General features: G+C 36.2%; 1 protein-coding gene across 2 annotated transcripts in view; it reads left to right on the top strand.

Annotated features, from left to right (window-relative positions):
• The window catches only part of LOC131061447 (protein SUBSTANDARD STARCH GRAIN 4, chloroplastic), a 277,450-nt gene that overhangs the window by 80,799 nt on the left and 171,045 nt on the right, over positions 1–25,606 (top strand). For both annotated transcript variants that reach the window (XM_057995142.2, XM_057995140.2), the window contains exons 7-9: positions 17,811–17,873; positions 18,475–18,702; positions 18,983–19,066. In XM_057995142.2, coding sequence (XP_057851125.2) covers positions 17,811–17,873; positions 18,475–18,702; positions 18,983–19,066 — 375 coding nt within the window. The remainder of the gene's footprint in view (positions 1–17,810; positions 17,874–18,474; positions 18,703–18,982; positions 19,067–25,606) is intronic.

The raw sequence follows: 25,606 nt of genomic DNA, 5'->3' as shown, positions 1-25,606 counted from the left end.
GAAAGACCTAAAAGAAACATTCTAAATAAGAACAAACTACAAAAAAGAAATATCCTAAACTAACTAACTAACTAACCAAATGACCATTATCCTAAACTAACTAAGTAACTAAACTAACTCCATTGCTAGGCTGATCGGAGTTTATACTGACATTGCATTGATCATACCTCATAAGTCAACACTTGATATACTAGACTTCGACACATTTTTGCATCAACAGGGATGGAGTTTTGGAAATAATTTGCATTGTGCTAAACCTAAGTCAGAGTTTAGGAGAAATTTGCAATAATCACAGGCAATTCAGAGTTTTAAAACAGTTTGCATTCCTTTCTCTAACTAGGTCGGAGTTTAAAAAATCACTTTTGCACAAAGTCAGATCGGAATTTTAGAGAGTTTTTCACAAGGTTGCATGTGTACAGGGGTACTTGGAGACTGGTACCGGTATGCCTATTTTTTCAAAATAGGAGACGAGGGTACTTGAAGACGCCATTTGTTTTTTTAAATATAAATTAATAATTTATAGAAAATCTGAAAATATAATGACATTGAACTTTCAAAACAAGAATTGACATTCACTTTGAAGTTTAAGTACACAAATGTGAAATGAGTCAAATCAAAATGTCATACAAATGTCTGAAAATGGGTCTCACGTCGGTGGTTTTTGCTTTTGACCATGCATCGCGACAAACTTTTTGACTTTTGCGCGTGTTATTTAGGGTGGAGATGACAGGAATCGTTGACGTGAAGTCTCCTAAGTGTAGAGATGTCTCCTGATGGGTCTCCGGTACAGGAGACGCATACCAATCTCTGGTACGCGCAAAGTTCCTAGACTCGGACTCGGCTCTGACTCGGCAAGGCTGACTCGACTCGTGACTCGGCTCGGTCTCGGCAACGACTCGGCAAAATAAGAAAACCCTTGAAATTTAGAGATTTTTAACGATTTAAAACTTGTTTCATACACCCATTATTGAATTAAGCTTAAAGACACTATAACATCATCAAATAGAAGCTAATTTGATCACATACATAAACATACATCCATCACATGCGTAGAAATGTAAATTGTAGCTGAAGGAATTAGAAAACATAGATATATAGAGTTATAAATGTTGTCCAATGTATAATATAAAATCCATGACTTCAAATGTTCCCAAACATATATCTAATTGTAAAGTGTAAAAAAAAACAAGTCTATGGCTCAGGCTCAGGCTCAGCCTCGTCTATCTGCCTCCTACAAAGGCGTCTAAGGTAGGTCCTGGATGACTGAGTAGCCATAGTCTCTGCCTGTGATGTGCCAGTCTGAGTAGCCATAGGTGCTGTGCCTGATCGTGCTCTATCCTCCTCCTCTGCCATAGCCACAGCCTCAGCCTCTCTGTCTGCCTGGTCAACCCACTCAAGGTCCTCATCAGTGAAGACTGGATCGGTGGACTCAGTGAGCCAATCGGACTCGGGGTCGACTTCCTCTAGAGTGATCGGAGAGGAGTCATCGTCCAAAATTTGTCTGGGCCTAAGACGGAGGTTGTAATGAACAAAGACTAGATCATTCAACCTCTCCACAGACAATCTATTTCGCCTCTTCGAGTGGATGTGCTCGAACATGCTCCAGCTGTGCTCACATCTAGAAGCGCTGCACGGCTGGCTCAATATGCGGATGGCAATTTTTTGAAGGTTTGGGGTTGAAGGCCCAAACATTTGCCACCATCTATCTGAGATAAGGAAAAGAAAAAAACATTAGTCTCATTTCCAACTTTAAAGGTAGATTATAAAATGAAAAATTAAAATGCATGTCATAAACTTTAGAATTTTCTACCTGGCTGCAATTTTGTCCGACCCTCTTTGCACAATTGGCTGGCAAAGATTGCCCCTGATGCATTATTAAATGCATCCATCTCAAGAAGTGTAGCTGTGGTATCAGTGACCATCCGTTGTACTACTGAATATAGCCCGCTAAGAACCTCCTCATCCGCTTTGAAATCAGCACGGAAACGAAATGATGGATTGAGGTAATAAGCTGCTGCATGGATGGGCCTATGAAGTTGGTTATGCCATCTTCTATCAATTATGTCCCAAATGGGCCTATACTTATCCTCAACTCAAGCATATATGGATCTAATGGCCTCCTTGGCCCTATCCATGCCCTCATATATGTAGCCCACAGCGGGCTTCTCCCCATCAACAACTCGTAGGAGAACTACTAGGGGCTCAGTGACCTGCAAATAATGTTAAACAAAAATAGTTAACTCACAAGTGTGCATAAAAATAAGAAAAATTGAAAAGTTGCACAATGCAAACAAAACAAAAATATGCATATAATATTATAAATTTATAAGATTACCTGCACAATCTCTGCACAAGGGATCCAAAAACCTGGCTCATCAAAAATGCAATCTACTACATCCATCCCTGCAGTGGTCGTAGCATAGGATGAGGAAGTCCACTCCTCACCAACAAACATGCGCCTCAAAGATGCCTTTGATTTTAACAAGGATTTCAATGTGAGGAAATTTGAGGCAAATCTCGTTATACCAGGACGAGCCAACTCCCTTTCCCCCGTGTATTGCCTCATAATGCTAAGGACCAATGCATGATTGTAAATAAATTTGCATATATTCTTGGCCCTTTCAACGCATTCTTTCACCCATCCAAGCTTACCTATATCCTCCAGCATGAGGTCAAGCCAATGGGCCGCACATGGAGACCAAAAGATTTTTGGGTGCCTCTCCATCAAAAGTTTTCCTGCAACAATTTTAAATTAGTTAAAGAATTAGATGTGAAATTTTACCATTAATATTTAAACGTTAAAAAGTTAAAAGTTAAAACTTAAAAGAAAACTTTTAAAGTTTACTTGCAGCAAAATAACTTGCTGCATTATCCGTCACCACTTGCACCACATTTTCTTCCCCCACCTCATCTATAACTTCCTCAATAGCCTCACATAAGTATGCCGCATTTTTCACATGTGAGGAAGCATCGATGGACTTCAAAAACATGGTGGATCCTAAAAATAAAACAAATTAATTATCAATAAATTAGAATGTAAATTATTCAATTTCAATCACAATGCATATAGAGAAGTAAAATGATCAATCACCTCCACTGGAAACAAGAAAATTTAGGAGTGTTCTATTCCTCCTATCAGTCCAACCATCTGTCATGATGGTGCAACCCTTCTGGCTCCAAGATTGGCGGTGGTCCTCTAGGTCAACTTTCATATCTTCCACCATTTCCAACAAGAGAGGGCCACTCAACTCAGTATCACTAGGGGCTTTAAACCCCGGCCCACAAACGGTTACTGCATCAATCATGCCTTGCCAATAAGGAGACCTGTCACAAATTGAAATAGATTAAATAAGAAAAGTTCAATTTCAATTTTAACTTTCAAATTCAAACCATAAAATTTTAAATTTTAATTTAAAACAATCAAATAAAAAAGTACCTGGCTGCAATAAATGGAATGTTGCAGAAGTACCAAAACTTGCAAATTGCTTTTCTTCCTACATCATGGACCTCCTTGTTCCAAGACATGCTCTCAAGCGAGGGTTGTGCGCCAGGAGTAGTGCGTGGTACAAAAAATTTGTCTATCTTGGATTTTCGCACTCTAGGACCAAAAGTGTGACTAGGAGTAGGAATAGAAGTACTGGCACTAGCAGAAGCACTAGGACGAAAGGGAGGCATAGAAGAACCCTCTCCAAGACAACCTATGGATGCAGCTGTAGATGTGGAGCCGAATGCGGATGTGGATGGAGGGGAACCAATATGACATAACTCCTCTCTTTGTCTTTTTTTGGTTTGCTTATGTATTTCAAAGTTTTCTAATAGGATGTAACAAAAACGGATTGCTTCGGGAGTTGCCTTGTCACAAGGCTCAGTATCATGACCACGTATGCCAGCAATATGATATTTTGATCTATTTATCCCCCCATGGTTAATTTCCTTACAAAACATACATTTGGTTTGATTTCTCTGTCTACCAGGGAATTCTTCAGTGTATTTCCATGCCTCATCTTTTTGACCATGTTTCCTAGGTGGAGGATTAGGATGAGCCATTAGGAAAAAAAATTGTTTTCAAAACGTGAGGGCTGCTGCAATAAGACAATTTTACAAATCACCATTTGAGCATTGTGTTTGACAAAGTTTTAAATTTAAAATTTTAAACTAATTAAAAAAAATCAGCAAAGACTAATTTGTGCATTGTGTTTTTTCTTGAAAATTTTCAAATTTCAAAGAAAGAAATTAACAATTCAGAAAAATCAGCAAACCCTAGATTTTTTTTAGAAAAAATTATAAATACATGTATACAATTTTTTCAAAAAAAAAGTCTAGGGTTTGCTATGCTATTGTTCTATTTATGTCATTGTGATTGAATCATTGAAGTATGCAAGCAGCAATATAGATTTGGAAAGCTGAAGTTAAAAAAAAAATTAAAAAAAATGAAAAAATCCATAATATAGAAAAAAAACCAACAAAATCAATAAAAATTAAAACTTACCTCTTTCAAATTTGTTGACAAGTGTTTGAAATGAGCTCCTTGATGCTCTCAATGCAACTGTAGTGCTGCCCCAATGTGATTTGTGCAAGTTTTTCACCTCTTCCTCTCAGCTGGTTGCAAAACTCTTCCTCTTTTTTTTCCTCTCTTCCACTCATAAAACTGAATGGCAATCCCTTTTAGGGTTATAACAAAGGCAAATGGCACAAAACATAATAAAAATGTGTTATGTTTTTTTTGTTTTGGCGTCCACTTTTTCCAGCTGCGCCGGTCGGGTCACGACCCTCGGACTCGGCGAGTCAGGGGGTGACTCGCTGACTCGGCGAGTCAGGCGAGTCACACCCTGTGACTCGTCCGGGCCCGGGTCAGGGTCGCCGTGACCCGGCGGAGGTCACTCGGCTCGCGGACTCGCGTGACTCGCCGCGAGTCACGGAACTCTGGGTATGCATTCTAGGGGGTTGGGTATGGGTACCCATGCAACACAGGTTTTTCACTATGCAAAAAAGCCAGGTCGGAGTTATAAAATGTTTTGCATTATTGACTGGTCTAGGTTGGAGTTCCAATAACTCTCTTTAGACATAGATCAAACGTTCTTTAAGTTTTGTATTCCACAACAAGGTTGGACTTTCATAAGCTTTTGCGTAAAGTTAAGTCAGAGTTGAAGCAAGTTCTACTTTCCAACCTGATCAGAGTTTGGAATCATTTTGCATTGCCTTAAATGAAGTCGAACTTTGATTAAATTTATCACTCTCTCTTCTTGCCTTAGCAGACTTCACACTAATCTAGCATTTTCTAACCCTCAAATTTGGACTTTTATAGAATTTTGCATTGAGCATACACCTAGGTTGGAATTTCTCAAGTTTTTGCAGTGAAATTAGGTTTGACTTCCAAAACGGTTTTCACAATGCAAGAAGGGTGTAGCAGGGATTACTTTAGTGGCAAATATTCGCCAATGGCAAATTTTTCATGTCGGCGACCTGGGAAATGGCGAATATTTTGTATCGACTAGGGGTGGCCATGTCGCCAAAACATTATCAATTTCCGTCAAATTCACGGCCCAATCACCATATGTTTTATGTAATTAAATGTGGCTATGCGAGGATTTCACCAATACAATATACAACGGACACATGGTAAATTTAATTTTTTTGCCTACACTCTCCGAGGTTGCCTTAATAGATGACCATAATTCACTTATAGGCATATGAAGATTTTTTAGCCAGGAGGACCCTATTCGCCTGACATTTTGCCGACGCGTGTCCATTCACCCCAACTTTCGCCAACTATATTGTATTTGCCAATTATTTGGACGACCCATAATCGCCTCAAAAATTACATAAGTCGTGTTATAGTTACGCGGGATTTGCCAAATATTTGTATACCATATAAAATTCCTGCGGAATTCGCTATATAAGGATTGGTATAAATACATTCAAAAATCAGATCTATCTCTACACAATTTGGTGGGTTCTAGGCTCTGAATTTTGATCAATAGCGAAGTTTCAGACCAAGGAAAATCATTGTTGTTGACTACATTGGTGACTGCTAGTGACCTAAACGTTAGCGATCATATTTTTGATGTGTTATAATATTATTATGAATTTATCTATATTTGTTTGCACTGTTGAGTTCATTCTTATTTAGTGGGGACCCGTCAGTGCCAAGTGGTCAGCCGGGAGATTCAGACCTCAAACATCTAGATTGTAGGTCGTAGGGCCAATGAAACATATCTTATACTTTATAGTCTATTATTGCTTCTTCAACAAATTGATATTTTTTTGGCAACCTTTATTTTGTTGGAGATGTCGAACAGGAAGAAGGGTAGGAAACCTGAATGTGGGGAAGGCCATGAGAGGCCAACAAAAAGGAGAACGTTGTCTTTGTACTTTGGCTTTGGAAAAGAAATCAGGAAGGTACATCATCACAAGAACAAGTACAAAATTCGCAACCTACATTGCATGTTGAAGACGACGGCGAACCTGATATCTCAGATCAGGATGATCTTGAAAAAGATTATTTGGTAGATGCCCAAGTTAATTGGAATGATATAATCAACTTGGGTGATAATGCCATTGATGATAATGTACGGAAGGGGAAAAAAAAAGCCAGATCAAAAAAGGATCAACCACAATCAAAAAAGGATCAGGAGTGGGATATGTCAGTTAGGAATTTTCAAATTAATTGGGCATCAAAGTATCCATTCATTGAACCAGTAGAGAATCAAATTGAAGGCGAGCCTCCAATAGAATGCAGGTGTAAGATTTGCACTTGGAAACATAACAAGGAAATTAGGTTGCAGCTAAAATTTGACACTATAGAAAAGCATTATGGGTAAAGTTTATGAAAAACAAATGATAGATGGAGTTGAAAAATCAGTGATAAGATGGAAAACAAAGGAGGAATGTAAGCATGTGAGGAATGCCAAAGAGTATTATTTTCATGAGAAAATATAGACATGACGGTTGCCAAAAAATTGGTGTGTTGTGGAGCAGATGGAGCTTCAGTAATGCAAGGTCACAGGAACGGTCTTTGTACAAAGATTGAAACTTCATTTGCACTGTACATTATTGCAATTCACTGCATGGCTCACAGAATGAATCTAGCTTTTGGAATTGTGAGCAAGTACGCTTTAGTAAAAAAAATGAAATTTTAATCAGAGAGCTCTACTCACACTTCTGTTGAAGTCTCAAGCGATTTATGGAATTTCAACACTTTGTTGATGGAATAACTGATGGGAACAAGCATCTCAAGGATAATGATACCAGATGGATCTCTTTGGATGGGCCAGCGCATCGGTTTTTTTCAGAATATCCATCCTTGATTGGACTATTTCACACAACTCGCGACGAATCAGATCAACCGAAATTTCTTGACCTTCTTCGGATTAAGTAATCTAGACACACTCTTAACTTTAGCAGCTCTTCTGCCCATGCTAGAGGAAACGAGGAATATTATGAGGCTGCCCAAAAAAGAGCTCTGTATATTACAAAATATGATACGCTGCATAAGATGACATGCATGACCTTCGACAATCTCTATCGAAATCAACCTACACTATCTGATGAAAAATCTATTAAGTGGCAGATACTCACAGATTTGAACAATCTTGATAAATTTTTACAAATCGGTGCAAACGAGGAGGTATGTGCCAATGTACGGGGAGTTGAGATACCGATGCACTTCTATGCCACGATCGACCTCGAGGAACTAGGAAAGCGCCCCAGGAAGCAACTAGCAAGAGTTACAAGGGAAGATTTCGACAAGATTGTTGAGTCTGTAACTACTTCTGTGAAGAAAATTGCCTATGATCTTTCCTTACAAATTAGAAGCAGATTCCCTCCTGACAACCTACTCGAAGCCATGCCTATTGTGTTTCCTCAATATTGGAGCCTCAACAGTGCAACTGATTTTCGAAGTAAGCTACTGACTTTGATAAAACAATTTTTTATATCCAGAGAATTAAATGGAGTAACTATAAATGGAATATTAGATGAAACTTGTCTTAGAGAGCAATCATCTCATTTTGCATACACTATGAGGGAACAATATGGCACAATGGAGAACCCCCGCAAAGAGGGATCAATAACAAGGCTTTGGAAATATATAGTTGAGAATGCAGCGTTGCGTGATTCAATGCCAGAATATTTGAAGCTTGCTGATTTAAGTCTTACCATGATATTGGGTTCGGTGGAAGATGAGAGAGTTTTCAGTGCTTTGAGGTTCCTAAAATCAAAGCTAAGAAACAAATCCGACAAAAATTTGGAAAATTGCTTGAGGCTCTATACTACTAGGTATGATGTCCAGACTTTTCCTTACGATAGGGCACTGCAAATCTGGAGGTCCAAATGCGAAAGAAGAGGTTTGGGCAACACTTCAAACCAAAGTGCTAGTGGGACTATTGACTCATGTACTAGACCTACTGGTAGCATTGAGATGCAGTTCAACGAAGCTATGCAGACTCAGAGTGAAGAAAACACAGACAAGAATCAAGAAAGCTCTAAATTTGATGAGGATGAATGCTAATTGTAAGAGATTGGTATTTATTAATCTTATTGTTGTATCTCATCATTCGTATTATGAAAGCATATTATTATGGTTGATAACTTGATGATATTTTATGAGTCTGTCAACTTTTTGCAATTAGAATTTAATATTGATTTGTAATTGTATTTTTCAACTTTCTATTTATAGATTTAAAATAGCATAATAAAAGACCATAATGTGTTTATTGATACAAAGATGTTTATTTAGACATGTTTGAGAACTTAGATTTTCATTAATTCTTTCAAAATATATATGATACAATTGATTCAATACACCACCCTGTGTGATTCTCCATGCAAAAGTCAATACAAAGTTTCAGAACCCTTTGCAAATGACCCTGAATTCCTTTTTATAGAAACAAGGGAGCAACAACAACTTCAGGTCGATTTGCAACATGTGAAGACTCAACATTAGAATCACAAACTTGACGTCACTATTTCACCTAATATTGCATTCAAAGTTGTAAATGGTTTGATGAATTCCAGAAAGCTTTTGGGAGTTGTGTTCTTAGGAAGCAAGTCTAAATCATACTTCATTTTTATATCTCCATGTCTTTTTGTAACCTTATTTTCCAATGAATTTATTTGATGGGTCAACGGTCTTAGGCAAACCAAGTTTAATCAAAGTAGTTGTCCTTTCTTGCAGCTTCAATATCTTTTTGCCACATTTATCCATAACTTTTGATGTTTCCCTTAGTTTCTGACATTTTTGAAGGATAGATGATGTCTTAACTGTGGCATCAATGCGGCTCTTAATTCCCTTGGATGCCAAATAGTTGTCACTGGTACTGTAGACTACTTGCAAAATCTGTTTTGCCATATCCTCTTTTGAATAAACATGTATGCTCTTCTCAATGTGCCCTTTGATTTTCATATAAATTATTCTCAGACTTTCATTCAATTCAAACCATTCACACAACTTGTCACTCCTCTGCATTATTTGCCCCCAAATGTTTTCTTGTATATACTTTGTTGTATTTTTCATATTATCTTTCAATCTATCCTCCAATTTTTTAATTTTATCATTTGCATTGTGTAGGTCTTCTTTCATTTGTGCACATTTTTTTCTTTCTTCCTCTACTTCCTCTTCCAAATGTTTTTCTTTTTCCTTCTCATGATCCAATATGTCCTGTATTTTTCTTATTTTGGTAGCAACAGACTCATAACTTTTGTATAATATTTGAAAACTGCCTCTTTCCTCATCAATTGTTTTATTGCTTTTAGCCAATTTTTCTCTCAGGTCCTTCAATTCTGCATCCATCTTTTCTTGCTCTGCACTTTCTACTGCAGAGCTCGAATTTTTTATCCTTTTCTGTAAATCATTGCACTTGTTATCTGTTGGTTTCCTCTTTGATTTTTCGTTTGCCAGGTCTGCCTGTAGCTTTTCTATTTGTTTCTCCAGTTTATTTTTTTCTCTCTCCACTTTTAGCAGTGAAGTGTAGACCACTTTGTTAGTCCTTTTGACACACTAATTTTGTCCACATTATGTACTTTGGAAAAATCTATTTGGAGGGTGCTAACTTGAAATTCAGAGGGATCTATCTGACCCTGTGGTGGAATTATATCTTTAGTTGGGGGCATAACAACCATGAACTCCATTTCTTTGTGTGGATCATATGTTGGAAATACCTTGTTCCTTGCAGGCTGTTCGTCTAAAACTTCAGTTAGGGCAACCCTATGAAATGCTCTTTTTTTTTCTTTATTTGCATTTGTTGTGTGCTCAAATTTATCATAGTAATCACAAAATTGAAAATCTGGGCTTGCTGAAGCAATTGAATGTTTGAAAGCTGAAATAGGAATAGTAGAGGCTCCAGTTCCACCTATGCCTGTGGTTTTAACTAATGCATTACTAGGATTACCAACAACCATTCTTGATCCCGTCCCACTATCACTTTCATGTGTAGTTTTTATAATCTTTTGAGGGGTTTGATTTGAAGCTGCAAATGATAGATTTGTAGTGTCAGTGGCACTTGATATAGGATTCTGAATAGTATGAGTATCTACCACTTGTGGCCTCTTGCGAGAGATATTTTGTTGTTGCCCTTGTCCAACACCAAGACAACTAGTATCAGTAGTAGTACCCATGCCAACCCCACCAATCGCAGTGGCACTTGACTGAACACTAATAGGAATACTATCCCCAGATCCCCCACTAGTGGTAGTGGCACTTGATTCACCACCAATGGGAATACCATGATGTGGTGGTGGTTGTGGATTTGAACCTGAAACAAATGGAGGTGGATCCTGAGGGTAATGAGTAGTACCTTTCCATGATGAATCTGAAGAATCAAGTCCAGTGACTGGTTTAACAAGAGCTTTTGATTTTGAATTTGATGGAAGTTGTACCTCAAGTGGATACCAAATGCCTTCTCCTTTGGCACCTAGACCACCACCTTCAAAACCCATTTTTTCCACAATGTTTGCCCCTTTGCTATATTTTTATTTCATGGAATCATTGACTCCACCTAATATTTTAGGGACTATAGTAGTTGTTGGAGTGGGCTCAACCTCATAGTCATTATCATCTTCACTCCTGTCATATGTTGTTGTGGGATGCTCCATATTCCACAATTGCTAAACTCTTCATCCTCGTCGATGGACTCAAATTCTGCACTGGTCTTTGGTTCACCAAGATTCTTCCTCATAGTCCAAAAATCATTTATTTTGGTTTGAGTCCAATAACTTTCTTTACATTCTTGCAAAATTGTTTTGGGAATAGATTTGTTTGATGGATTAGCAAATTTTTGGTAGAAATTGTAGGACCTCCTATTTCGGATGCCCTGACCCTCCTCTGTTGTCCTCTGTGTGTGCAATGCCATAATTTGTGATGACATTTCTTCTGTTGAAATGTTATTGTCAGTGGCAATTTTCTCCATCTCTTTTTTTACCTCATCCCAGGGGTCCATGTTTCTAAGCTTTTCTAGCAATGGTTTATTTTCATGTTGGCATAACGCTGAAGAGTTCCCATTTTTCTTAAGCCTTGCTTGAACTACATCGATTGGATCATACTGCCAGAGACCCTCTTCACCAAAGCTAAAAACTGTCAAAAAATCATGTGCCACATTGAATGCTTTTCTCTCAAATGTGAACCCTCCACATGAGAAAGGCAAGGAAGGAAATATGCTCTTCTTTTGCTGACCATGGAAGTGCCTATCTGTGCTCTCCAATTGCCGTACATATTCCAATGCAAATACCCTCTCTGTCACATGTATTGGAAGTCTGTATGGTTTTAATGCTGATCTGTAAAACCGTAACACAGTGTATTCTTCCATGAAGAACCAATCAGCCAATTGTATTTGACTTTCGAGTTGAATGCAATCTCTACAAGACACAGGCAATCTAGGCATTGGAGTGCTTGTAATTTCATTATACATTGGTGCCAAAAAGAAGTCTACAAAATGGTTGTAGTTCTTTTTGTTATCATGCATCCTTATCTTTGGTGTCCATTCATATATTGGACACTTTGTTCTATTCTGAGTCTTCTCATCAATCTTATAGTTCACAATTTGAATATTGTTGGTCCCAAATATTGCACGATACTTGGATAGAAGGAGATAGCACAAGTAGGATGAGAACCTAAATGTCTTACAGGAACCTATTTTGATCACTAGTAATTGTTTTTGCATGGATTGAACAACGTGCTCAACAAAATTATATCTTACTGGTTGAGTTACACAATGGATATTAAAAATCATTTCAAGAAGGCTAGCACCCACTTCCCTATCATTTTCCAATCCCAGGCAAAATGTCAACAAGGAAATAGTATCCCGAACCCATGGAACAAAAATGTTAGAATCATAAGGAGGCTTATGATTCTGTTCCAACAGAGTACCATGCATTATTAGAACTCTGATAAATGAATCTCTGCGACTTGGATCAAGACTTTCATAATTCTTTGCCAACTTTCCTAGGTCAATGTGGACGTTTGGGTTTTGTGCTTCAAACCCTAGGTTCAACAAACGAGCAAATTCTCCCACGTTTATGGATATAATTTCCTCTTTTGTATTTTTATTGACAATTGCTTTTTTATCTTCATCATAATTTTCGGTGCAGACCATTACAAAATCAGGGCAAGGGAGTATTTTAGGTAACACCATGCTTCCCAATCCAGCATAGTGTTGAAAACAGTAAATTTTGCCCTGGTTGGATCTGCTGCCTTACTAGACAATGCATGTCTAATATCTATGATACGCTTTTTGAAACAAACTACAACAAAATCTATTCATTTTCAATGAAATTGAGCTCTAATCTATGAGCAAAATAAAAGGAGCAATCTTATACATGAAGGAAGCAATAGCAACTCATGCATTAAGATTTTAGAACATTTTTTTTCATTATCTATTTACTTGAAAATGAATATTGAAGGAAAATATCTCAAGAATGGTGGTAAACAAAGAAGTTGCAAGTTTCTAAAATCGTAAGTTGCCGGTCCTAGTTTGGGCTTGGGTTTGAGGTTTGGGTTTGAGGGGCATAGAGCTTTGCAGGGGCTCCATGAGCCATTTTGAGCGTTTACACTACAGTTCCTATTTGTAATCTCCCCAACTTGTGATTACCTGAATTTTGTCCTAAATTAGTAATAACACAATATAGTTTATCATTTTAATTTTTTTCAATATATAAGAGTAACTTCATCTAGCCATTCGATAAGCTTAGGAATACATAAATAATTAGATGGATTAATAGCAAATATATTTACATAGAATGATAAACATGTCTTTCTACCCATATTCAATCATAGTTTAGTTTGGTAGGAAAGCCTTGCGAGGGCGGCTATAAACTGCCCAACTCAACTAAGCCCAAGAGCACGTAGCATCCCACTATGACAACTCACCTCTTGGCCCACAAGAGGTAGGAACGTCCCACTATGACAATTCCATCCCTTGGGGTGGCCTACTTAGCTTGGGAGAACCGGTAAACTGCAATTCCCTAACGTACTTCCTCCATTCATTCCTTTGATTGATTACGAGATAAGACACGCATATATAAATAATCTAAGAAAATATAATCAAGTATATATATGTATATCAAGCCAATGTAAATCTTGCTTACATCGTTATCACATATAAATCTATTATCCTTATTCTGATTTGAATATATATATATTAATTACATACTATATAAATTATTAACACCACCACTGCCTAAAAACATTTAGTTATTATAATTCTGGCTGTAAGAGCAGACAGATCTGACATGTGTTAGATCTGGTCTGCCACAGTAATGAAATTAAATGACTGTCATACGTATTGCAGTCTAAATAAATATTATTATTAAAATCTGCATAATAACATTATCAGGCTTCATATATCAAGTATACGTATTAAGCACATCTCCATGCATACCACCAAGAACGCAGATGTTACTGCCTGTAATATCAATTCTATTCTCCTCTAAGCTTTTTAGAATTCCCTTGTCTTACTCATACTCCACACACTTAAATATACATATCGTATCTTTTGTGAAGGATCACGACTTTTCAAAAAGTCGTATTTGCCTTTTTTTGTTTGACAAATCATGTTTGTATGACCACGATTCATAGTTTGTAATTAATTATTAAATTAATCTTTTAATCTGCTGATAGAAATTCTTATTAATGACCACGATTCACCATAGTCTTTTAATACAGTCTATTATTTTGACCGCATAGAAATTCTGGTATCCCGTCATACATTACCCACGCGATACATATAAATTCGGTGACTTAGTATATATTTATTCTATTTATGAATACATGAATACAATGGATGGCAAGTTGCTGGTTCACCGTAGCTTGTTGTATATATATATATATATATATATATATATATAGCTTCTTGTTTCTGAGTGTATGCTGTATATATGTATTCCTCCAAGTACTGTATAATGGTTTATTACTGTTATCTGTGCGTAAGGGTCTGAGTATATATCAGACTGTATGTACATTAGAATGTATAAACAACTGGGACTGCATGTACATCTGAATGTGATTGTGCAATGGATTCAACAGTGTTCATGGTTTAGCAAATCCTTTTGACAACAATGATAATATGTCCATCATTATGAACTGGTCAACATATTGATTGTTTGCCACTGTAATATACTAATTGTGTTTCTTGCTTACTCGGTTTGCACATTTGTCAATCATTACGTTCATAGCCTTCACTTAAATAGTCACTATTGTTTGAAGATTGTCATAATACTTATTTGGTTATTTTTTGTATCACCCCTCCATCGTTTCTAATTTCTTAACAAATGTTTATAATATATAAATTATCTTTACAATGTAATATTAATTTAATTTTTATTTGAACATTTCAAGAATAAATTATTAATATATATTAATTAAATAGTAATATATATTAATTAAATAATAATATTTAATAAATAAATAAATTTCAAATAATCATTTGTTGTTAAATCATTATATTATTTAATAGTAATACTTGCTTCATTTAGGATATATATAATGATCAAGGAGGGGACATGACACTATTTTTTAGGGAGAGTTCCTATTTTGTAGGATGAACTGCCAGTTAGCTTGTAGGACTCAGGTGGCATCGGTGACCATAGTGCTTCAGATCGAATTAAGATTTGAGTCCCTGATTGCATTTTATGAGTAAATAAGGAAATATTGTTATGGATTTAAATAAAATATATTAAAGTGATATTATAATCACTTTATAATAAAATAACTTATAATAAGTTGGCGCCCTTTTTCCTAGGCATTTGAGGCATAAAATGTTGTAATAAAAAGGGGAAAATATTATAATAATAAAATATAATGCCAAAGGGGTCAATTTTTAAAGGAAGACTTGTATTTTATTAAAATTAATAAAGTGAAAACATAGAAACCCTAAAAGTGATGACCTAGGGTTTGGATCCTTTTAAAATGCATTTGGAGGTCATTTTTCATCATTCTTGATCATTTTTTTTCATTGGTAAATCTGAAGTAGAGCTCTGGTTGAGAGTTGCAGTAGGATTCATCCTCAGGAATGAAAACTTCTGAGGAAATAGGTTGGACATTCCTCCAATCTGGCTACATGATATTATTTGTTGACCAATTCAGTTTACAGGAAGCAATTCAGGTCATTTTTGGTGTTGTTTGTTAACTGATATTAGCAAATCAGGTCATGGTAATTATTATTAATGTTGTTGAGGACAGATCAGTGATAAAAGCGGGAGAAAGACTACCGGAAGTGGCTGTAAATGGCAAATCAGCCCAGGTAGGTTGTACACTTTGGAGACTCCTGGGACGCCAAATAAATAAATCAGCAATGACTATGGTTCAAAATTGATTAGAAATTGATTGTTAGCAGCATAGGTGGATGATATGAGCAAATCAGTGGGAGAATTAGTCAAAATCCAGAGATCTTGCCTTGCAGCGTTTTGTGATTTGTTCTAGATCTACCTATTTCAGCAATAAAAGTTTAAGATAATAGTAGTTAATAAGAATAAATAACTTTGGAGCAGTTGAAACCCTCTAGAAGCTCCTACATTGCATTATTCATCCATTTAGTCAAATAAAAGTACACCTGCAGGTCAGCGCTGGACTCTTGGTATGCCCATTGTGACTCTGGATGTTATAAATTGTCCATTTCTTGTTATTGGTGTTTGCTGCAATAAAAATCAGAATTCTGATTTCCTGATCAGTCTATTATCTTATAGTAGAAGTCCAAAAAAGTGTCATTGTTGTGTTTATTTTGCATTTCAAGCATTGTATTACTGTTTGGCATCATAAAACTCAAAATAAAAACCAAATTCAAACACTCTTTTCCACTGGTCAAAGAAAAGCAGACAAGAAAACAATCCAAAATCAGAAAATTTCAGCTCAGGGTAGAAAGAGAATCTTACACATTTTGTTTGTTTGTGAGGAGCCACAAGTTTGAATGTACAAAGACCAAGTCCTCCGCCTTTTTGGAATGTAGACTATTGAGTGGATGGAGTTTGTGCTCCAATTACTCTTGGATGAAGATGAACTAGCAACCTATCAAGATTTTGAAATGGGAGAGTTAAGAGTCATAAATAAAATTAAAATTGAAAATATAAACAAGATTGAAGATATTTTTTAATAACTAAGAACGAACTTGCAATAAATTTTTGGTGGCAGTAGGTTGTAGTTGCTGGTATACTTCTCCATGGAAGTACCACCAACTATGAGCACAAACCTTGCTCTTGTATCAAAGAGCTTCATTGATTGATCTCACCATTTTTTGCCAATAAGGTGAGCAAACGACATTTAATGCTAATCCATTAGCATAGATGCATCTAGCTATATCTTGCGCTGCAATTTGTCTACCCTCATTGTGAAATGATTTTTTCAATGGTCCCTTTGCTCTCTTATGTGACAAAATAGGTTGTTCTTGAGGTATAGACAAGAATGGACGGTCCTTTGTATGGTCAAGATTGGAAGGTGATGGAGAGGCCTTCTAGACTCAATTGTGAAGTTGATTTGGCTTGATGATGCACTGTTTAATCACTGAAGATTGGATCTTTTAAAAAGAGGACAGGGAATTGCAGATTGGAAGCTTTGATACCATGTCAGAGTTGATTCCTCAACCCTGCAGCTCCCAAGGATCACTTGCTATCAAGCATTTGTAATAGAAAGAGAGAAAAACAGAAGTTATGGAGGCCAAGAGCTGTTGATCTAAAAAAGCATGAATCATTATGAATGTGCAACCTCACAATTAAGTCAATCATACAATAATGAATCCTTATAAAAGAAAAATGTGAAAAGCAAAAGGCAAAACAACCCTAGGGAAACCCTAGGTGAGGATAAAAATAGATCATGACATGTGTCCTCATCCTATAACTTGAGGCACAAAAAACACATGACCTAAGTAAGCTTAAGATGCTAATGTAAAAGGGACCTAAGTAATTAAACAATTAATTAGGTGAATACTCTTTTGCTCTAACAAAAATCTGAATGTGATGATTCTCTGCTTGCCTTTCATTGCTTTGTTGTTGTTGCAAGTTTGCAACTACTACCTGTCTTTCAATTTTGAATGGAAAACTAATTTAGTACTCTAAAAACATGCAGCTACTATTTATCTTTCAATTTAGAGCACTAGACTAATTTAGTCCTCTATGGACATTCAAATCAACGTACTAAACTTTCATTGGAAGCAAAATTATGTTGGAACAATAATTTGTGTGATTTTGCAAGTTCTACAAGTAAAGTTACTTGAGAGTGTACGCATCAGAGGAACAATATACATTGTAATTGTTGGCAGAGTATTGATTTGGTTAGGTTCTTCTATCTTTTTTGGGTGATATGAATTATTCTCAAATATGTTTTTTTACAGGTCCCAATTGTCGAAGTCAATGCTCTTATGAGGACTCTCAAGGCAAGGCCTTCGTTATATCCAGTAAGTATATGAGACTAGATGGTGTTTTTTATTTTTATCTGCTATTTAAGATGTTGTGTTTTACCTGTGAATTATGCCCGAGTCTTCCAATGAAATGCTGCTGTTTAATCCATTTCTTTCCTTTTTTGGTGTTGAAGTTTGCGTACCTGGGGAAAAGTATAAACAAATTTAAGAATTTCACATTTCATGTTTTATTGATATTTGCTAGTTTATGGTCTTGCTAAATTCAAGCATGCTAGGATATTTTATATAGTGATGTAAAGTCTGTCTTCATGTATTTTTGTGTCATATTTTACACAGGATTCTTGTATGTGAATTCTTATCCTTATGTGTGTGTTGTTTCTCATTTGTGGAATATTTTTGATGCTAGGAAATTGCTCTATATAGCATTTGTCAAAAGGTTTATTAATTTGAGCTGGTTCTGTTTGAAAATGGAATTTTTGTAGGCTGAACTGTAGCCATTTTTTTAATAAATTACTTCATTTACTGCATTTGAGTTCTAATTATATTCTAGGTAAAGTTCTGTTTATTATAACAAATTTTAGTATTTGAGATAAAGACTATTCCATTGTAATTCTTTTTGGATTGTTGTCAATTGCAGATAGCAGGCTCATTGAAAGCAGTCTTCAACTGCCAAGGCCCGATGGATGTTCCCATATTTGTAGGCAGCGCAGTAGTTTCAAAGAAAAATGATAATGACTTAAATATGCCGTCCTCTGTTGCATCTGAATCAGTCAGGCTAAACAAGGATAACGGGGCTGTGGCTGCTTTTGATCGTGTTCCATTTTCATACATGTCAGCCAATTTTACTTTTAACACTGATAATTGTGTGAGTTTCTATAATACCTTTCTGAAAATTATGGCCGGCAAAAGTTGAATTATGTTAAATTTGACACGCAGGAGGCTAGAAGAATTGGTTGTATACATTTTTTTGCGGAACCTATAGTGTTCTATTGACAACAACCTGATGGCATTGAGTTAATTAAAGTGATTCTAATTACAGAACTACTTACTTATAAGCGACATATTCTATTTGAATATATCATTGTTGGTTGAAGTGGAGTCAAATATCTTGTAATGTTGCTGTGTAACTTGTGACTTTTTTCCAGATGGCAGACCTATATGGCATTCAAGCAACTCTTGTGGATGGTGGTGAGATACGTGGTGCTGGAAATGCTTGGATTTGTCCAGAGGTATTCAATGCAATATTTTTGCTTTTTTGACAGGATAAGAGAATCTATTGTGTTTATTGTTAAGCACCATGGATTACATGAGCAGAATTAAAAGCTCCATGAAACACAATCCTTTGTTTATAAAAATGAAGTTTCTATTGGATTGTTTTGCATGAAATAATAAACAAAACCTTTTGTGGGAAATTTGCAAATATGGCTAGTGTATAAGTCTTTCATTGAAGCCTCGCACCATGGTTGGTGCTTAGCTATTCACCTTTCAATTAGATCCCATCACATGCAATATGACAAACTATGCCCAAGTGGAAAGTCCATCCCTTTTTCTTCTCTATGACCTCACCTTTTGGGTGCATTTTTATAATGTAATTAATGTGATATTAATGGTCATTTAGGAATATTTAGTCTATTAGATAGTTTCTAATTTCTTACTTAGTTTTTTTAGTTCTTTTAGAATGTTTCTATTTTATTTCTCGGTATTTTCTCTTCATAACGAGACTATGTGTCCATTTGTAATCACTCAATTAATCTATAATGAAATATTATTACATGGTATTAGAGCAAGGGGCCATCTTTTGATGTTTTTTTAAAATTCGTGTTCTCTCTACCTGGATTTTTTTTCCCAAACATTTTTTTAATCAATTTTTTTTATTAAAAAAATTGTGGATGCAAATTTGAAGGGTTTTTGATCGATTTTTTCCGAGAAAAATAAAGTTTTTTCTGTCCTAGGTGTTGATTTTCACAAAAATCGTGTGCTGTTTTTTTGTACAATTTTCACAAAAATCGTGGTCGTGGTTTTGTTTTATTGCATGGCGTTCTTTCTTTCCTCCGTGGTGACTAGGTTTTCCTGTGACGGATTGTGACCTCTTCTATTGCCATGTCTTTTGTTTGGTGCCGTTTTTTTCATCGTGACCTATTCTTTTTCGCGATGTAATTCATCTTCTTTGCGATGCGATTCATCTTCTGCCCGACGGATTTCTATCTCGCGACGTGATTCCTCTAGGCTTTCTTTTTTTGACCCGGATTGAGGTTTTTGGGTCTGCATAGACGAATTTCTCCCCTGCAATTTGGTTTAACATCTCTAGGAATCACACGAGGAGTTTGGGTTTGGCGGATTTTAGTGGCTAATTTTTTCTGTTTTGGAGTATACTACACCTGTGACGGGATTGTTTTTGTAGACCTGTGGCTCTGTGTTTTTTGCATAATCCTTGCAGTTTTTCTGACTAAGGTTTTTGAGCTTTTTTGCAGATGTTTTTTTGGTTTTTGTACGATTTTTGGGAAAAATTGTGTGTATCTTGCATTTTTTTCAGCACCTAGGGGTTCAGACCTAGGAATTTTGCAGATATTTTTCTTGATTTTTTGACAAAGTCGTGGGTTTGAAGAGTGTTGCGCCCTTTGTAGAGTTTTGTGAGCAAGGGTTTGACTGATTTTTACTTGAAAATCAGATTTTTTGACATTTGTACCAACTACAAGGCTACTCGTTGAAGGTTTTTACTGGTTTTTGACAGAAAAATCAGACTCTTTTGAAGCTTGCATTTCCCTCATTTTTTTGTGCATAAGAAAACGGGAGGGAAAGCGTTGTTGACCAACATCATGTTGTAGGTTAATCAGCAGTTCAACTGTAGGAACTACAATGCCCGAAAGTAGAGGATGTTCTTGATTTTTGAGTACCGATGTCTCGATCAAATTATTCTGGGTACATATACTCATCCCACAGTGGGGGTTAAGACCGGGATAAGTTTGATGAACATAAATGAGAAGCGGTTATGCTGCTGAAGTTATCAGTCATTGATGAAATGCTTCTAGAAGTGCCATCTGGCAAGACTACTGCGAAGATTTGGGCGCACTTGAAAAGTCTCTATGAAACGTCGGAGAAAAGATAAGCTTTCTTTTTGAAGAATATGTCGTTTTCCCTCACGATGAGAAGATGTCTTTGTAGGAGCATCTTATGAAGATCAAGGATATACACGATCAACGAGAGGCCATTGGTTGCAAGATGGAAGAGGAGGACATGGTGGTGATTGCACTGAATAGTCTACCACGATTCTACAAACACTTTATTGAGACGCTCAACATTACCTCCACTAATGTTGACTTGAATTTTGATGAGTTGTGCAATAAGCTATTGCACCAAGCTAGGTGGAGACATCAGTTTGGTAGCAACAATGACATGGTTAGTGTGGAACCGGTAGTTACTGCCACAAATAAAGGCAAAGGCACGCCCACTCAGCAGAAAGGACAACACACATCTGAGGATGGTTCCAAGAAGAATATCACCAATCACTATTGTGGGAAGCTTGGTCATATCTAGAGGTTCTACAGAAAGTGGTTGGTTGATCAGAAGTCCAACTAGGGAGAGTCTCAGTAGTAGGCTCATGTAGCAAAACATTTCGAGGAGAAGGAATCTACCTTCTATGTGTTCATGGCCAATTGACTTGAAATTTTTGTCTTCTGTTAGTGTAGTTAGTAAAATGATCATTAAGGGAGGGTAATAAAGTAATCAATGTGATAGGGTAATAAAGTAATTAATGTGATATTAATGGTCATTTATGAATATTTAGTCAATTAGGTAGTTGCTAATTTCTTAGTTAGTTGTTTTAGTTATTTTGTAATGTTTCTATTTTATTTCTCGGTATTTTCTCTATATAAGGAGACTACGTCTTAATTTATTATCACTCAATTAATCTATAATGAAATATCATTACACATTTAACATCAAAAGTGGATGACATTGCCCATCAACCTTTTTCAGTCAGTAATAGGCAATACCTGCACCTATGTATGTTTATCCTGTATAAGTGTTATGTAGGTTTGATGCTAAGCATTTGACTCTTCTTGAACTCCACTAGCATACAAAATGTGATACCTGACATATTGACCAGGCAAGTTGGTAATGAGCTATAAAGCAAGATGGCATTGTTCAAGAACCATTGCCTCTCCTAAACCCGACCCAAACTTGGATATAGAGAGCTTGCTGCTCATATGACATGTCATCCTTAAAATAATAAACATGTTTGACATAGTTGCTTACCCAAAAATTAATGGATAATCATGTAGTTAAGTTAGGTTGCTGACATGATGTAGATGCAGTTTTTCTGGAAGGGGGAAAATAGCATAAGGGAGATATTGACAGTTGAATACTTTATATACTTGGTTTCATCTTGAAAAATTATGAACTTCCAAAAAACATGGTATGTTAGTTTGAGTTAATATGTGGAAATTATATCCCCAACAAGTTGCAAGATGCTGTATGAAAGTTAGTATGTTAGTTTGAATGTCTTTAGAGGGTTGCCGTTAAAGACTAATGATTTGCTGAGAGAACGTCAAAGTGAATTTTTAGAGCTTCATTAGAGGGTTGTGTAATATCCCTTTCTTAGCCAGTGTCAACTGATCAAGGTTAGTCTATCATCAGGTTCTCGTAGACTAACAAGATAGACAAAGAAAATCATTTAGGGTTGGATTTCTCAAGTTTCAGATAGCATATCTGAGTGGTTTAGGAGGTGTCAGGGCATTATTTTGTGATATTAGGAAAGGTTGCTAAGTTAAATAAAATATTTAACTTAATTACGTCTCCTTGAAGGTATATTTTATGATATGATTCTGGAGAGAGAGTATGGACGCCTCAAGAGAGAGAAAACAAAGATTATTGCATTTTGTGGTTATTTGTAATATTATAAAAGATATTAAAGGTGTCTTGGAAAGCCAAAATTATTAAGGTATAATAAAGTCATTGAAAATGATAGAAGGGTGAAATTAAGTGACTTATCTTGGATGCCCTTGAGGAGAGAAAAAATATTATTAAAAGTATTTGAGTGAGATATTAAAAGTTTTAAAGAATTTCAAATTAAAAGGAGTATTAAAGAGAAAAGCAAAACTCAATTTAAAAACATAAAGCGGGTGATGGGAAGAAACCGTAATTAGGGTGCATGACTTGGAAGCTATTAAAAAGGCTATTTGTAAATCATTTGGCATGTTATTGTTGTTATGTCACCATGCCTCCTTAGAGGAGCTTGCTGGACTAGGTTTGAGCTGCTTGTGGAGACGAAAACCTCCATTAGCAAACACACTTGCAGTTGTGGGAGATCAACCAAGAGTGTGCAAGGGAAATCTCATAGCAGGGGTTTCATTGGATCTTCAAAGATTTTCAGTTTTGAAGAGTTGTTGGTTGAAATCTGAAGTGAGGTATTTGTGTGCCAGGGCGCCCCCTATTTTCGTTCATTGGTAGCTAAGGAGAGGGTTTCTTATGCATCTTCATCTTGAAGACATCAAGACTTCTCTACACCAGCAGTACAGTTTAAGTTTGCAGCAGATTTAAGGGAGTTAGAATATAATTACTGAGTTTTCTGAGTCAGCTCCTTGCTAAGCCGACCCCCATATTGGGCATATTTGGAGAAAGGCAAAGCCATTACCCTTGCTGTTTGGTATTGATGGTTTAAGTTTTTCACCATTGATAAAGATGGAGGTAGTTTTGTTGAGAGTTTCCAAGCATTTGGAGATTTTGAATCAGATTTCTGAGTGAGGTGCTTGCTAGTTTGACTGATCCCTTTCTTGGCCATATTTGGAGGTAGAGTAGCTATTTTGATGCTGTCTAATGTTTGGGACACAAGGTTCTTCCCTTTGCAGCAGTTTGCACAAGTATTTCACCTTGCTACAGAGGGTTTGAGGTTTACAACAGCAAATCAGAAATAAAATCAGACTGAACCAGTTCTCGGAAGTGACTTGAAGCACACTTCTACACTTTGGGGTGCTTGAAACAGACTTTTTACTTGGAATTAGATTTGGAATGTGAAGGACAGATTCGTAGCTGCTGGACTCATTTTCTGAGTGACCTATGTGGCTGCCACCTTCCAAATCAGACCTGCAAACAGCTCTTTCAGTCCATTCTCCTTATCTTGTTTGCCTCGTAAGGGTTATGTTTCATATCCCAAGAGCTATCAAACGGGTATGTTCCTTTCCAATTTTACTTTCAAACTTCAAGTAGTTAAGATTAAAATCACCAGTAGTTGTAATCTGATTTCTACATCAGACCTTAAATTTTTTGTAATCAGATCTATGATAGTTATGAAATAGTTTATCTAAGGTTGAGTTATCACATCTCTTGATTGCGAAGTAGAAGTACTTGTTACTATTGTTGTTTATTCATTGAAAAACTCTTATAAACACACAAAATCAGTGTATAAGTACTAGACCAAGGTTCAGAGGCAGTTCATAGTGCCACACACAAGGGTGGGACATTACAGGTTGCCATATTTTATCAAGACAAAATAATGATTGGCTTTGCTGAATCAACATAAAAGTGAGTATGTATTTTTGATACTTGAGCAATCTAATTTGTTAAGAGCTACTTAAAGATTGAATTTGTTCATTCAATTATTAGAGCTTAAGGATTTTGTGGCACAAGCAGGACGATGCACAAACTGTATGGGCATTAGATACTCCAAGTTGGATGGTGATATACACACCTTTTACAAATGGATTTTTTATTTATAAGAAGTCGTCTTGTCAAAGTCTTTAAGATATCAAAAGATGATAAATTGTGTGATGGAAGAGAAGTGATTATTGAAACTTTTTGTTGATTACAATTCTAGTTGTAATTATAATTTGTACCTTGGAAATGAAATCAGATCTTGAAATGGTGTAGAGGATATGCGATGCACAAATCAAGAAGGAAGATGTTGTAATGTCCCTACTTTAAAATATAATTTAATAATAAATAATAATAAAATTAAAATCCAAAAGAATAAAAATAAAATAAAAAATAAAAATATAAAAGAATATAATTAAATATAATTAAAATTTAATTAAGTTAATGAATGGTCTATTGGTCGTAAAATGGGCTTTGTATTACTTGTTAAGCTAGGTTGGTTAAGCATGTTAGTGTCATCAAGGGTAGTTGTCCGTTGCACGACGGTTCCCCACGGGTGGTAACCGCAACCCTTGACTGTGTCTTTATATATGCTCTTGTACTTGTTGTTGGAGACAAGAATGCAGAGAATGATTATTGTACTAGACATTTTGGCATTAATGAAAGCATTGCTCTGAGTTTCTGGTTACTATTCTATCCTATGGTTATTATCTGACTGTTGATAAGCAATATTAATAACACACCCCACGGGTTAAACATGGTCAAAAGACATGGAATGAAAAGTCGTGACTTCCTCAAACATGAGATATAAAAGGGAGAAGAGAAACTCATTTGAGAGGGGATAATTTGGGAATCTGAAGTGCAGATCTGATCATGAAAGGTTGTGTCCCTTTCAACGGGTAGATATAATGAAGAGTTGCACTCTTTCAAAAGGTGCTAAAGGTGAAAGGGTGTGTCCCTTGCCAAAGGGCATACATGATGAAGAGGTGTGACCTCTCCCTCACATTGAGAGATATAAAGGAATGGAGTCAAACACATCCAGTGACAACACCATCGATCAGATCAGATCAGAACTGTTATTAAGTTACAGGTAGTAACATCCTTGTTCTTGGTGGTATGCATGGGGATGTGCTTATTGTGCATGCTTAATATAAGCTTGATAATGTTTTTATGCAGAATTT

This window comes from Cryptomeria japonica, chromosome 8 (genome assembly GCF_030272615.1).
Source record: "Cryptomeria japonica chromosome 8, Sugi_1.0, whole genome shotgun sequence".
NCBI classification, from domain to species: domain Eukaryota; kingdom Viridiplantae; phylum Streptophyta; class Pinopsida; order Cupressales; family Cupressaceae; genus Cryptomeria; species Cryptomeria japonica.
The sequence above is the reverse complement of the archived record's forward strand: the minus strand, read 5'-3'. Positions and strand labels throughout refer to the sequence as shown.